Genomic DNA, 16,662 nt, shown 5'->3' with positions numbered 1-16,662 from the left:
CAGTCGTAGTTTTCACTTCCTTAGCGTACCGTATTTTCCGGCGATTAAACCGACTCGGCCAATAAGCCGAGGGCAGTTTTTTTCAGCCTAAAATACATGGATTTCTTAATGCTTTGCCCAATAAGCCGAGGCCCTTCATCAGGAGATTTCAATTCACTGATTTGTCAATTAGTTTGTCTTAATTGACGATGTATGAGGCTGACAATACGCGCCTACCGATGTGTGAGAGTGCTGTGTATACTATCATTGCCAAGTCACTGCTATATATAGACTCGCTCAGGTGATTCTTAACACACAGAACCATATATTATAACCTACATTCGCAAACACTGCAAACACGCGACTGACTGCTGACACGCGTATATATAAATGTACTAGCACTGCGGTATTAGATTGCTGCTGTGAGGTGATGAAAGAAACAAAGTAACAAAATAGTTCTAAATACATTATTGGTAATAAATAATGACCTCAAACAAAAATGGAACACTCTTATTCATTTTGATGATCTTCAGGAGCATTAGATTGACATAGTTTGGGAAGTAATTATTTAGGTCAGATCGTATCCGTCCAATAAGCCGATCATGATATTTTGGGGTAAAAATCTGGGAATAGAAAATCGGCTTACTAGCCGGAAAATACGGTACTTTATATGACCAATTTGTCACAGAAAATAATTTAAATGCAGCAATTTTCTAAAAATTACATTTTTATTCAAATATAGCCAGCACCCGATATACCGCCCACAGGTGCCAAATGATTTTGGTGGTATAGAGAGTTAGTCAGTATATCGGGGGTGTTTACCATGTATTTACATTAAGATGTACATAGAGAAAACGATAAGGGGGGTTGTGTGATTTAGGAGGGCAGTCGATCGGGTGTTGACTGTACATTATTATTCTATTTTTTGAGGTGCAGAGACAGGGATATGAAACTTCAACTTTATTTAACCTATGTTTAAAAAGACAGCGATCGAATTTCACTTTTTCAAGTACAGGTTGTAGCATCTTAACCCTTACAATACCACTACCGTATGGCATACAGTACAAATTGTCAAGCTAGCATACCCGTACCGTCTATGATACGGTATCACTTAACCCTTCTTCTAGAAGGGCATATCTATCAGTATCAGCCGGTGCTGCCATCTGCATAAAACTAAGATGGCAACAGCCAGGAAAAAACAATTTGGCTGGATGAAACGGTTCAGCAGCTCGTATATGATGCTGACAGTGATGCTGGTGACTTGGAATTTGGTAGTGAACAAATTGAGAGTGACAACGAATATGACAGCAGCAGTTCAGATGATGAGACTTAGTCAGAAAATAGGTTTATAGTGCCGGCAATGATTTTGATGATGAAAATGAAATCAGTGACAATTTTTTAAGACCCTGTTGATACGGTTGTCATGGCAACGGACACAAATAACAATAATGAAGAACCAGAAACTGTCCATCCTCAAGGTCACATATATCCAAATAATTTGTCTTATTTGTAAGCCCAATGGTTATCAACACCATGGTATACAATGTATCAGTGTCAAATACATAGGTTACAATTTTCCGAGGCCTGAAATTATACCCCAATGAAACCCCTTACATCCGGCCTACCGACATCGGTGGAGAAGTTGATATATGAGTGGAAAAATAATTTTTCAGTTGTTCTATTGCTTTAAAATTTTCACTACATAAAGTAAGGATATATGGCATACAATTTCAGTTGGAATTGAATAGATCAGTGCATTTTGCTGGGAGACAGAGCAGTTTATCTGAAACTTTTTCGTGAATATTTTTCATGGCGGCCATCTTGGAGTATGTGACCTTGACCTCAAGTTCACTTATATCAAAATTATTTATGTCTACATTGTTGGCCCAAAAGTTATCAACAACATGCTATATAAATTTTCTGTCTCGGATACCTTGGTAACTATTCTATGAAGTTTCAAATATACCCCTATAAACCCTTAAATTCCCTCCGGTACAGCAGCGGAGACACTATGTGGTATTGAAAGGTTTAATAAAATATGAATTATCGTCAAGCTATGGAAGCGACATAGGGTTAAGCAACGAATTCATTCCATTAGAAAGTAATAGCTTCAAGCTTCACATTATGGATGCAATTAGCATTTTGGGTCTTGTACATTTTTGCCAGTTTTTGGTTTGGAGATAATGCCAGAGGGGTAAATTGATGAATAACAGCAAACTTACTTGTCGAAAACTACTCAAATTTGTGGGAAAGGTTCCTACTAAACCTTTCGATTCCATTGATTACAACAAAAACTTCTCATAAACTATTTATCTGACTGTTGCTTTGATATCATGAATCCTAGCAAACTAACTCATCAAAAACTACTCAAATGTGTCAGGGTACCATACCTGCTAAACCTTTGATTCTATTAATTACAACTAACTGGTTTGTCAAAAACTTCACATAAACTATTCATCTGACTGTAGCTTTGATATCACGAATCCTAGCAAACTAACTCGTCAAAAACTACTCAAATTTGTGGGCAAAATTGCAGCCAAACCTTTGATTGTTTTAATTACAACAAACTAGCTTGTCAAAAATATCTCATAAACTAGTCATCTAATTGTTGCTTTGATATCATGAATTGCATAGAGCAATGTGCATTAAGTTTTTAATTTCCGATGATCTAAATATAAGATGAATCAATTAACCGATATCATCTTCGGGTAAATAAGAAAATTTTTTAAGAATTTCATGCTAATGTCAGACTTTCTTTTATGGATTCGTGATTCATTTTTTGATTATTATTGTCGTAGGTATATGTTATGTATATTTAATCTGTGCATTCATTACGTAAAAGCTAATGTAAATAAGGGTGAATGGAAAAATGGCCAACGAAAGAATGGCCAGGGAAAAATGGCCAAGGTATTTGCCTAGGAAAAAATGGCCAAGGAAACTAGGGGTCCAGGGACACCATGCCCCCTTGGATAATGGTTTCAAATGCTCAACAATCCAACAATTTCAATATTCAACGTCCCTGGTGACCATATACAAAAACCAATGACCTTGAAACTAACCACAATCATAGAACATGTCAGCAGCTACGATTTTGTAATTGATTGTGATAACAAAATATGCCCTGTTACCAATTTAATATGGAAATATTAAGTTATTCTATTATTTAACCCCCCCTGGTGACCATATCCAAAAGCCAATGACCTTGAATCTCACCACAATCATTGAACATGTCATGAGCTACAACTTTGCAATTGGTCATAGTAACAAAACATGCTTAGGTACCAATCTAATAAGGAAATACTAAGTTAAAGCCAATGACCTTGAATCTCACCACAATCATTGAACATGTCATGAGCTACAACTTTGCAATTGGTCATAGTAACAAAATATGCCTAGGTACCAATCTAATAAGGAAATACTAAGTTATTCTACTATTCAACGCTCCCTAGTGACCATATAGAAAAACTAATGTCCATGAAACTCGCCACAATCATAGACGATGTCATGAGCTACAACTTTGCAATTGATTGTGGTAACAAAACATGCATTGGTACAAATATTATATAGAAATACTAAGATATTGTATTATTCAACACCCCCTGGTGGCCATAAACAAAAAGCAATGACCTTGCAACTCACCACAATCATAGAACACGTTATAAGCTACAACTTTCATTGTGGTAACAAAATATTTTTAGGTATCAATATTATGTCGAAAAACTTTTTGCCACCTACCAATGCGTGCTGATGACACCAAGATGGCCGCCAATTGCGTCATAATTGGCTGATCAAAAATACCTATCTCAGGTATAAAACATCCCTTTCCAAAGAATACCCATCAGCAATTGAAATGAGAAATGGCAAACCAGTTGGAAGCTACAGGACTCAGAATTCGGGCATTCATTTTTGGGCACTAAAAAGGTCATAGGACGGCCATCTTGAGTCCGGTCGACCCAATTTTGTTATGCTGATGGGCTGGGGGGATTCAAATATATACAAACCATCGAGGTAATTGATTAAAGTGTCTTCAAAATTTCCCTCAAAAAGTTCAAAAACGTGTAAAAAGTGCTGACTTTGGCAAACAACAATGGCTACCAGTCAGCCATCTTGAATCTGATAGGGCCAGGTTTTAGGCTGAAGATGTGTCTAGGGTAGATACATGGGTAACCCAAATATCAAGACATTACATTGAAGCGTCTTCAAAACTTCCAAAAATAACTGGATTTCGTACAGATGGACGGACCGACGAAAAGTTAACGCAATAGCCTGCTAGGACTAAAGTCCCAAGTGGGCTAAAAATGGCCACGGAAAAAATGAGGAAGATTAGATAGAAAACGAACCATCATTTCATTGACTAACAAGAAATCAAATGCATTGATGTTTTGACATGTCACTTTTTGAGATTATTAGATATATTCCTGGATAAGTTAAGGTAAATCTATGATGAGCATATCTCACTTCGATGTTATCAGACACTACGGTTAGCGGTAAAAATCCCCAATTCTTCAAAGTAGGTAAAAATCCACCTCCTGAATGCAGTAGTGTAAGTAGATACAATCTTAAGGTCAATTAATTCGTATAATTGATACATATATCCAATTTATTATTGTGGAACATCATAAGGGTATCATGAGTATACTAACTAGTATATACTTGAATTAAAACAGTACAAATTACCAGCCCATTAATACTGAATTAGTACTTAAAGTTATCACACAGCTTAATGAAAGAGTTCACTGCACTAATATTTTACACTTGAATCTAAAATATCTAGAATTGAAAGTCCATTATTGCTTATAATTCATGGCATTGCACTGCTCGAATATATCACAAGTCAACAAACACAGTACAAAAATATTCCAGTTCAATCTTTTTTAAGATATTACATATACAAAGTTCATTATTCTCATTAATTCTAACAATTTATTTTAATCTAAGAGTTTACTTAAAGAATTTATCCCAACGAAAGATTCCATTGCGCAGTTCAAACAAATTTCAGTCTCATTGCAAATGAACACAAGGTGCCCATGGGCACTGTCAGATTCAGCGCAGAAGTTAGTGAATTGAAGGAGTTAATCATATCCACCATATTAGACCATACATTGTTTAGTAAGGTGCTCTATCAGCTTATACTTGACATAAAAGGAAATGCATGTTATGAAAGTATAGGGTAATTAGATTTTAAATGACAAACAGTTGTTTATACAAGGAAGAGAAGATAAATACGTAATCCATCTTAAGTAGGCCGAATAGATTTTGAAATGAAATACATATAATCATTATAAATTATAAGCCGCCTAATAAATCATCAGTTTTCGTTGAATCAAAAGCATCTCAGATGTCATATTTATATTTTTGTTGTTGAAGCTGAAATCACATCTAGTTGTATCGGGAGATGAGAAAATATTCTAAGTTCCATACAAACTCTGTCCAGATTTTCAGGATTCAAAGCCAAGACCTAAGGCTAAAAAATTAATATCTGGAAAATTTGCCTTTCAAAATGTGCTTCCTTTCTATCTAGTCAACACGCGGGAGAATCAACTTACAGGACTTCTACATCAACATCTACCCGAGAAAAAACTAAAATAAGCTATCGGACTATTTACACGTAGAAAATACAAAAGTTGACAAAATGATCTTCAACCTTGTAATATAGTTATTTCCAAAATTTTGATGTATTAAATTAGGCAGCCAGAAAAAATTCACGCCAATCAGTCGCTTGCCGGTTCAGACTGGTTGAAAGATTGTTTGAATGAACTGGAACCGAATTTCCCAATTATGTACTTTGATTTAAATAAAAATTCTGTAAACTCGACCGCCGATCACACAACTTTATCTGTACTTCGATTTCCGATTTCAAAATCAAACCCCCTGTTTCTTTCCCGGCAGGTGTGGTAGGTCTGTAAGGGACAATCGATCAAAAAATCAAACAAAATTTATCATCCAAATAAAAAACAGGGACAATCCCTATTATAAGACCAAAAAATGAATACCATGTCTCTCCACTCATTGCTGAGCTTAATAGTTGACACAGCCTGCCACATATCTACCTAGTACATTACTTTTTTAAACCATGATCAATGATATTTTACGATATCAGACCTGGCTGTTTAACTAGGGGTCCAGGGACACCATGCCCACTTGGGAAGTGGTTCCAAATGCTCAACAATCTAACAATTTCAATATTCAACACCCCCTGGTGACCATACACAGAATCCAATGACCTTGAAACTTACCACAATCATAGAACATGTCAGCAGCTACGATTTTGTAATTGATTGTGATAACAAAATATGCCTCGTTACCACTTTAATATGGAAATACTAAGTTATTCTACTATTCAACGCCCCCTGGTGACCATATAGAATAACTAATGGCCTTAAAACTTGCCACAATCATAGATGATGTCATGAGCTACAACTTTGCCATTGATTGTGGTTACAAAATATGCATTGATACGAATATAATATAGAAATACTAAGATATTGCATTATTCAACGCCCCCTGGTGGCCATATACAAAAACCAATGACCTTGAAACTCACCACAATCATAGAACACGTTATGAGCTACAACTTTCTAATTGTTTGTGGTATTAAAATATGCTTAGATATCAATATAATGTGGAAAAACTTTTTCCCACTTACGAATGAGTACTGCTGACACCAAGATGGCCGCCAATTGCGTCATAATTGGCTGATGAAAAATACCTGTCTCAGGTATAAAATATCCCTTTCCAAAGAATACCCATCACAAATTGCAATGAGAAATGATAAACCAGTAGGAAGCTACAGGACTCAGAATTTGGGCCAAAATTAACATTTTTGGGCACTAAAAAGGTCATAGGATGGCCATCTTGAGTCTGATCGACCCAATTTTTGTTATGCTGATGGGCCCTGGGGGAATTCACATATATCGGAAAGATCAAGGTAATTGATCAAAGCGTCTTGAAAATTTCCCTCAAAAAGTTCAAAAATGTGTAAAAAGTGCTGATTTTGGCGAACAACAATGGCTGCCAGTCGGCCATCTTGAATCTGACAGGGCCAGTTTTTGGGCTGAAGATGTGTCTAGGGTAGATACATGTGTAACCCAAATATCAAGACATTACCTTGAAGCGTCTTCAAAAGTTCCCAAAATAACTGGATTCCGTCTATGGACGGACGAACGGACGAAAAGTGAACGCAATAGCCCGCTGGGACTAAAGTCCCAAGTGGGCTTAAAATGAACTGTTAAAGTTCATAACATTTAACAACTAACAGGATTCTTTCTGTGTGGTCGGGTTTATCAAGTTCGGCTTTCTCATGAATTGTCTATCTATTTTAACACTTCAGTGCACCAGCTCGACATGGACAATATGTATGTGTGAGCGGTATCAATTCGCCGGACAGAAGCCGACAGTCACCATTCCCTTGTAGTATCATTCTAACGGCATGGCAGCTTACTCCACGCTGCTTTAGAGGGCACGGATCGCCGCTTCCCAACTACGTAACCATCTCTTCATAAACCTTAGCGGTAAGCAGCAGTGCAAACAAGACGCTGAGGTCAATAAGACGATTCCCGCACGTAGACAGGAACGTAGTAAATCAGCCACTGCTAAATAGAGCGTCAACTATATACTACACAATATTGGTCGATATGTATGGTGTTTTCATGCGAATTAGAATTGTTTAAAATTCATCTGCATATTGATACAAACGTTTTTTTGTTCAAGATAATCCCGAGCATATGGATAATTAATTTTAATTCAAATATTTACTAACAAATCTTTTTTTATTAACAGAATATCTAAAGATTAACTGCTTCGTTGATTTTGGTGAGCTTCACATGTTATTAAAACGAGGGTGCTATCATCACAGCTCGCAGTAAATACTGCAAACGATGCCGTGCATCACCATGCAATTTTCAGCACAGCAAATGAAAAATCATCGTCAATTCTATTTCTTCTTTTGTAGGTTTCTCATTGGAGAATTTTATATGTTGTATCAGTAAAATATAAAAAGCCTACTTGTAAATTCGACAGCAAATGTTGTACAATTCTGCTCGTGATGTTTACGTTAGTAGATCAAGATGACGTCACACTACATCGCTAAAATCCCCAAAACTGCATAAAATTACCTAATTTAGGCTTCATCAATAGCCTTCAAAAGCAGTTGCCACTTAGCTGCCGTTATAACAGCCAACTAAATGCAGACCTTAGCCCGTGAATCATTTCACACTCGGAGGATAGCGGTCAACACGAATTCAGCACTCCGTTTAATACTAACGACCATCACATTTCTGAGCTCATTATACCGATTTTAATTGTTTTAAGCCCCATGAAAAATAAATGAGGTCATTAAATTGAAAACTTAATGTTTTATTAACATTGTCAGTATTTCTCATAAATTTTCCCTGGCCTTTTTTCCGTGGCCATTTTTTTCTAGGCAAATACCTTGGCCATTTTTTCCTACATTCGTAAATAAGAATATCAAGTCCAATGTTAATAAATTCTTATATTACCCTCTGAGGTAAAAATGCCAGGGGTGTAAAAATGTCAGAGGTAAAAATACCAGAGGACATAATGCAAGAAGGATAAATTGATTCAATGATTATAAGAAACAAGCGTATCAAAACTTAAAAACTATTCATCAAATTGTTGCTTTGATGTTATTATGAATTAGAGCAAACTAACTCGACAAAAACTTCCTGATTCTAATTATCATACCTATCATTATAACTAGAAATATGCTTTATCTTAACAGTGCATTCAATATGTAAACCGTGTGCATTCATTTGTACTTTTGTTAATATTCATTAATTTAGAAATGTGTTATATATCATGACTATGTTCCCTTTTTGATTACAATTATATAAGAATATGTGTTAATTTTCTAATTTCCAATTATCTCAAAATAAAAATAGCAATAATTTCAATGAATTTCTTGCTTAAGTTTTATAGATTTGTGATTTTACAAATTTGTCATTAATCTTTTTTTAATTATCATTAGGCCGGAATATGTTCTAAACTGTGCATTCAATACGTAAAACCTAGTGTAAATAAGAATTATCAGGTCCAATGTTAATCAATTCTTCACTTAATTTTCCTCATATTTCCTTCTGGCATTTTTACCACTGGCATTTTTACCTATGGTGTGATTTTAACCCCCGGCATTATTACCTATTCCACCGGTTAACATAATTAATAATTGCTATCAAGTTTCGGTGGCGTCAACCTGTTAGAGAATTAAGTCTTTGTTATTAACTTTTCAGACTGGACACACTGTCTCCAGCTCCCTTTAATTAGTATTCAATTAATTGTATATGTCTCACAAGTCAGCCAACATTATTTGCACCTGTAACCTAGACAGTTACTATGTATAATTAACAAATCAATCTATATTTTTTGAGTAGTTGAACTTGAAGTTCTGACCAGTCAGCAAGTTTTGTTTGTTTGTTGACCCGCCCCATGGTGATGGGCCAGCTGAGTGTCCTGAGAAGAAAGTTCAATCATTCTGACTCGGGACGTCTTCAAATAAACGACTCTTCTCTTCAAAAACTTTATTTGTATTTACTCATCTTCTTAAGCTAAGTTCAACTGTCTCGCGATTTTATACTTAGGCCTAATAATTAAGAATCTTGAATCTTAATGATTACCTATATGTCTGCTATTTAGAATTTCTATATATATCTATACTATAAAGCAGAACAGACGGTATTTATCGCGACGCATTTTAGGGAAATTAATACACGATGCGTAATGCCAGTTGTTCCCGTTGTCAAGTTACATGTTTCAAACAGATTGGTGGTCACAATATTCATTTTAAGCCGAGGCTAAAATTTGGTTAAAAAAGATGTGTTCGCCATCCAACAGTAAAGTACCGTACTATACTTCTGTAGAAATACTATGATACTGACCGACTTAGGATACACAACGCAGCATCTTAACGGTACATAACACAGTTCCCTAACACTGAATTCTGCGTCAGTTGTGAATTGCGGTTGTTTCTTTGAGGGGGACAGGCCCATTGCGCAGGTTTTCAGAATGGTTCCATACCACATGTAGGTTAGGGAGGCCCAACGGTAGGCTCTCAGAATGGCTCTGGGGGCTGCGGATGCGTGCCTTGGTGGTCAGTTTTATAAGAGAGCGTTCTAATAGTACATAGGTTTATGGGGGGGGGGGGGTTAAACAACTATAATGAAGTAACTTTGTACTGGGAGGGAGTCAAAGAAAATTTACATACTTTTCTGACAGAAGCTTTCTCATAAAAGTTATGTATATACGAGACATATCAACAACTTGAAGCATTGGTAGATTATACTGTGGTATTAAGTGGTTATAATGTTTTACATCTGCCGGCAAATCTTCTATGACGATGTTGATTGGGAGGACCACAGACCTAAAGGTCTATTTGTCTAGTACGATTTTATCCCTGAAAATGAATTTATTTTCTGCCGAACGATTTAGCCTAGGCTATTTGTACTGTTAAACCTCATTAATGCGATTCTGTTAAAAAGACGAAACTAGTTTATTCTGATGTTTTCCAACATGTCCCAGCCAAGATATTTTTAGGGGGGGTTAAACAACTATAATGAAGTAACTTTGTACTGGGAGGGAGTCAAAGAAAATGTACATACTTTTCTGACAGAAGCTTTCTCATAAAAATTATGTATATACGAGACATATCAACAACTTGAAGCATCGGTAGATTATACTGTGGTATTAAGTGGTTATAATGTTTTACATCTGATGGCAAATCTTCTATGACGATGTTGATTGGGAGGACCACAGACCCAAAGGTCTATTTGTCTAGTACGATTTTATCCCTGAAAATGAATTTATTTTCTGCCGAACGATTTAGCCTAGGCTATTTGTACTGTTAAACCTCATTAATGCGATTCTGTTAAAAAGACGAAACTAGTTTATTCTGATGTTTTCCATCATGTCCCAGCCAAGATATTTATATCAATCAAGATTTGAATACAAAAACCCATTTTTACGCATGAACTGTTAGGCCCCACTGAATAATGAAAACAAAAACAGATTTTTCTGAATGCAATTGCAAGACCCTCTGATCTTAGAGCTCCAAGCTCTGATGCATGTGCGCATGCAAACCGTCGCAGAGAGCGATGCCGGCTGATGATTGTTTGTTTGTCTTTTTGTTTGTTTGGCTTTACGTTCGTCGTTTGGATCTTGGTTTCCCAAGACTATTCCTATTGGATTGTTCATTTAACCTCACGACGGTACAACCTTTGGAGTGATGCCCGCACATTGTTCGCAGCCAGCAGGACTCGAACCCACTTGTCACTCAGCATTGATAGTGGATTCAACAGCATCACGCCTTATCTCACTGAGCTACCGAGGCCGCTCGATTCAATTCCAAAAAACTACAGCAGCGGTAAATAACCATCGCAATATTGCAATTTACGACAAACAACGCGTAAATTCAATCACTGTTGTTTAAAGCATGGAAAAGATAATAATAGGTATTTTTTCCCGGCACGCATTACAAAGCGAATCTCTGCCGAATGCGTAAGAGGGTGCTACCGCCTTATGAGTGCGCAGCAGGCGGGTAGGGCGTCCTAAAGTGAAAACTTATATTAGAATATAGCCGAATCGAATTTTACAATGTCAGTCAACTGATTGATGATACAACATGGTTGTTCTCGGCGTACTTAACATTGATATTTTCCTCCAATAAACAACTCTGGTAAAATTGAATAAAATGATCTATCTTTATTGTTGATATAGCCTACCGTTTACCGTTAGATGTTTCGTGTCATCATGAAATGGTTTTAACTTTAGTAAAGGCGTTCCCGCACGATCACATACGGGTTTCAGTTACGAGTAAGCTGCCGTTCCACTGCTCTAGAAATACGTTTTCTGACGCTGAGAATGAATCCCAAATAATCCCATGGATACTGATAGTTGGAATTACAGTGATATCCAAATACTGTGATATTTATAAACTGGAGGTACATAATTTTATGTTTTTCTATTCAGAAGAGGCCGTTCCCCATTCTTTACTGCCAATATCAATGCGGACATATCGCTACGCGATTGTTTAACTCTCATCTACCATATAATGAACGAGAAAAATGCGATCGAATAATTTTTTGGACCACTAAATCAGAAATCTGGCGACGCTATGTTGTGGGGAATAATTGAGACATTTTTTTAGTCATTTTCAGCTGTTTCTAATGTTTTACGTGAAAGGAGTGACAATTTGAAGTTACCATGAAAATGAGAAGAGTCAGCGCTATTTTTTCGTACTTCTATTTTCGATCCATTTTACTAGCATTGGCATGACGTCATGACAACTTTCCAATTGATTGTGGTTACAAAATATGCATAGGTACGAATATAATATAGAAATGCTAAGATATTGCATTATTCAACGCCCCCTGGTGGCCATATACAAAATCCAATGACCTTGAAACTGACCACAATCATAGAACACGTTATGAACTACAACTTTCTAAATGATTGTGGTAACAAAATACGCTTAGGTATCAATATAATTTGGAAAAACTTTTTCCTACATACGAATGAGTACTGGTGACACCAAGATGGCCGCCAATTGCGTCATAATTGGCTGATGAAAAATACCTGTCTCAGGTATAAAACATCCCTTTCCAAAGAATACCCATTACAAATTGCAATGAGAAATGGTCAACCAGTAGGTAGCTACAGGACTCAGAATTCGAGCCAAAATTAACATTTTTGGGCACTAAAAAGGTCATAGGACGGCCATCTTGAGTCCGATTGACCTAATTTTTGTTATGCTGATGGGCCCTGGGGGGATTCACATATATCCGAAAGATCAAGGTAATTGATCAAAGCGTCTTCAAAATTTCCCTCAAAAAGTTCAACAAGAGCCCCAAGGGGCACAATGGCCAGCCTGTCAGATTTGCTTTTTATAAATGATGTAATCTGTGGGTTATATTTATCAATATACACTCCCTGCTCAATATCATTCACATAGTACAATCGTGTGTTAACACAGACAGCAGGAACGAATGTAATATAGAAATACTAAGTTATTGTAATGTTCAACGCCCCCATTAACATGGTGGCCATAAACAAAAACCAATAAACAAAAACCAATGAGCTTGAAACTCACCTCAATCATAGAACATGTCATGAGCTACAACTTTCCAATTGATTATGGTAGCATAATATGCTTAAGTATCAATATGATGTGGAAAAACTTTTTTTCCACCTGCGAATGAGTACTGATGACCCCAAGATGGCCGCCAATTGCGTCATAATTGCCTGGTCAAAAATACCCTCTCGGATATAAAAGATCCCTTTCCAAAGAATACCCATTACAAATTGCAATGAAAAATGGCACACCATTAGAAAGCTACAGGACTCAGGCCAAAATTGACATTTTTGGGAACAAAAAAGGTCACGGACGGCCATCCTGAGTCCAATCGACCCAATTTTTTCTCATGCAGATGGGCCCTTGGGGGATACAAATATATACGAATGATCAAGGTTATTGATAAAAGTGTCTTCAAAATTTCCCTCAAAAACTTCAAAAAGGTGTAAAAAGTGCTGATTTTGGGGAACAACAATGGCTGCCAGTCGGCCATCTTGAATCTGACAGGGCCAGTTTTTGGTCTGAAGATGTGTCTAGGGTAGATACACGTATAAACTAAATATCAAGACATTACCTTAAAGCGTCTTCAAAACTTTGGAACCCTCACGAACTATCTAGATGGTTATCTCTCGACCTCAATAGCTTCAAGACCCATCTCAAAACAACTTTTTTCCATGCAGCATACCATTAACTCTCGGAAAGCGAATTGGATTAAACATTTTTTTGGCAGAATAAAATTTGATTGAATTTGCAATTCGAGCACATGGCCAATTAGCATATCAAGGTCATACACGCGATTTGGGAAAAGCTATTTTTTCGCGAACCTTGCGCAATTGTCAAGGATGAATTTTCTGTAGGCCTAGATCAAATAAAAATTCCTCCCAAACACCAAATCAACTAAAGATTTCATAGAAATTGATCTTGAAATACGATTTTTACATCTTAAAATAAAACCCGGAAGTAAAACAGTAGACGATACCGCGGGTTCACGTGAACACCTGATTTCTGTAAACGAAATGTTGGTTGAGACAAAATTGTTCAGACCGTTTTAGGTGGTAATTAGTACGGAAACGTAACGACCATGGTCGACTTATTCGATGAAATCAGGCCTATGCGATATCCAAATTTTGACTTTTTTATTCTCCAGACCTCAGAAATAAAAAATTTTGGTGGTACGAATCGTGCAATCACAGATCGGCGGAGTGAAAATTGAGGTGGACGAACACGAAGAAGTAGGCTATTGCGCTACTTGAATCGCGAAAACTCCTGGCACGGCCCCCCGACGGTTTTCGTTGATTAAGTTATAATAAATATCATGCAATGGGTTTTCACAATCTACCGCCGGTATTTACTGAATTTCAATATCACTCCAAAATTCAAAGAAACCTCGAAATATCGAACCGGAACACTTCCGGTAGATATCCGCGGCTGCCCAACGGGGGAAACTTATTTGTTTCAATAGATATTGATAGGATCCATCATCTTCACCCGTCAAGGGATTCGAACCCACTAAGCTAAAGCCGTGCCAGAATCGGGTCGGGCCAATCACAGCGCTTGTAACAAACCACATTAGGCTTCTGTGCAATTTCCCAGTAAATGGGCCAATCAGTTCGAATATGCCCGAATATGCCCTCACTTGGCAAGCAAAAGAGCCTTTTGTGTGGAAACCATGTCATTTAAATTTGCTCCATTTGTATAGTAATAGGCTCAGCCTACGGCTGGCCTAAAAATGTGTAAAAAGTGATTTTGGCGAACAACAATGGCTGCCAGTCGGCCATCTTGAACCTGACAGGGCCAGTTTTTGGGCTGAAAATGTGTCTAGGGTAGATACATGTGTAACCCAAATATCAAGACATTACCTTGAAGCGTCTTCAAAACTTCAAACGTCTCCAAAATAACTGGATTCCGTCTACGGACGGACGGACGGACGGCGGACGAAAATTGAACGCAATAGCCCGCTGGGACTAAAGTCCCAAGTGGGCTAAAAAATGAATTTGAAGGCCTAAAAGTTGACCTCTACTTATATCTGGTGACGACATCTCGTAAAGAATAATCGAAACATTATTTTGAGTTATTTTCGACTGTGTCTAATGTTTAATGTGACCAGTTTCAATTTGAATTTACGATGAAAATGAGAATTGCCGCAATTTTTATTTCGACAAGGACTTCTGATCCATTTTACTAGCATTGGCATGACGTCATACGATAACTAATGCTAATAACCTCACATTTAATGCGTCCGGGCAACTGGAGCAGTAATTCAACCGATATACTTGGGGTTGTAGTACTTACAAGTACATATTCATATACAAGACCAGCATGTCCAAGACATTCTTCTTGAAGTTCATCAATTGAATTCATAGCCATACCACCACAAGCAAGAGTTAAACTGAAAGGAAAATTCATCTATTTCAGTCAAACTGATTTCAAGATTCCTCCATTGCACACATAGGAGATATGGTTTTTTAAAGATCACTTAGGATTTTACTCAGAATTCTGCTACTTCAATAATTCTTAAGTTGTTTGCTATTTCCCCAATTCTTTAAAGTTTTTATTCCGACACAGAGCTGCCAACCTAGATTTAATTTTTTGCTGAACACATGTCCAAGTTAATCGGTATTTTCAAAAATTTTCCAGTACTCCCAAACTTTCAAACCAGAAGACGTTTGAAAATCTATCAGTATTGAGGTCTAAAAAATCTGTGCAAGGGTAAATTACGTCGAAGAAAATTTTTATAAGTAGAGAATAAGTAGACAAGTATGAGAGATTTAAGAAAGAACGATGCAATTTGCCATAAAAATGATTACCGTTTTTTTAAAACAGAATGCCGTACTTTCACACCGAAAAAAAAAATCCGAACAGTTGGCAGCTTTGCCGACATTAATCTATTTTCCAAATAGATACCGGTACTAGAAGACTTAAGCTCCTGAGACTCGAAATATAAAAGCTCAATCAAAAGTTAGACCCAGTATGGATTGAAATTGGATATGATTAGAGGGGATGAGAATTTTGAGGAAAATCTGCAGTAACATATGATATGTTCAAGTGAAGCAGAAAAAAATTTACTTAAGGACCATGGGTCCAGTAGGATCAAGTACATTTTACTTTTGAGCAAAAGCTTGATTCATTCTGGGATGTATTAGCAATAATGCTGAAATCTTGGCGCAGTGTATAAGCATGTTCAACTTAGATGCTTCACATGGCAGAACAACCAATACTGTGTTCTATATAATCTTCATAATGATGTCATTATCAAAAAACAGTAGTTACATGTATTTATACGCGGTCGACACTTATCTATTCTAACATTGTTTCCAATAATCAAATTAGTTAATACCAAAGGAAATAACACTCTTTCCATAGAGGTAATGCCAAAAATTTGTATTTCTTTCAACCGGCAAAGCAAAAAAATGGGTAACAATTGGAACTTTAATTTCTTGCATTGAAACATACATACCCCTAAGCGGTGGGATTAGTACGCACAATAGGGAGCATTTATTGATTACTAGAAAAGCGTTAAAGTAACTTAACTAGCAGTACTGACGGTTGATGGTGCAAATAATACTAGTCGCTCCTGGTACTTCGGCACAGACAATCCCTGA

At 36.8% G+C, this 16,662-nt stretch overlaps 1 protein-coding gene across 1 annotated transcript in view; it reads right to left on the bottom strand.

Annotated features, from left to right (window-relative positions):
- LOC141899237 (T-complex protein 1 subunit zeta-like) overlaps positions 1 to 16,662 on the bottom strand; it is an 87,200-nt gene that overhangs the window by 35,625 nt on the left and 34,913 nt on the right. Inside the window, exon 10 of the mRNA XM_074785418.1 lies at positions 15,353 to 15,449. Coding sequence (XP_074641519.1) covers positions 15,353 to 15,449 — 97 coding nt within the window. The remainder of the gene's footprint in view (positions 1 to 15,352; positions 15,450 to 16,662) is intronic.

This window comes from Tubulanus polymorphus, chromosome 2, assembly GCF_964204645.1.
Source record: "Tubulanus polymorphus chromosome 2, tnTubPoly1.2, whole genome shotgun sequence".
Taxonomy (NCBI): Eukaryota; Metazoa; Nemertea; class Palaeonemertea; order Tubulaniformes; family Tubulanidae; genus Tubulanus; species Tubulanus polymorphus.
This window is presented reverse-complemented; position numbering and strand designations above follow the sequence as displayed.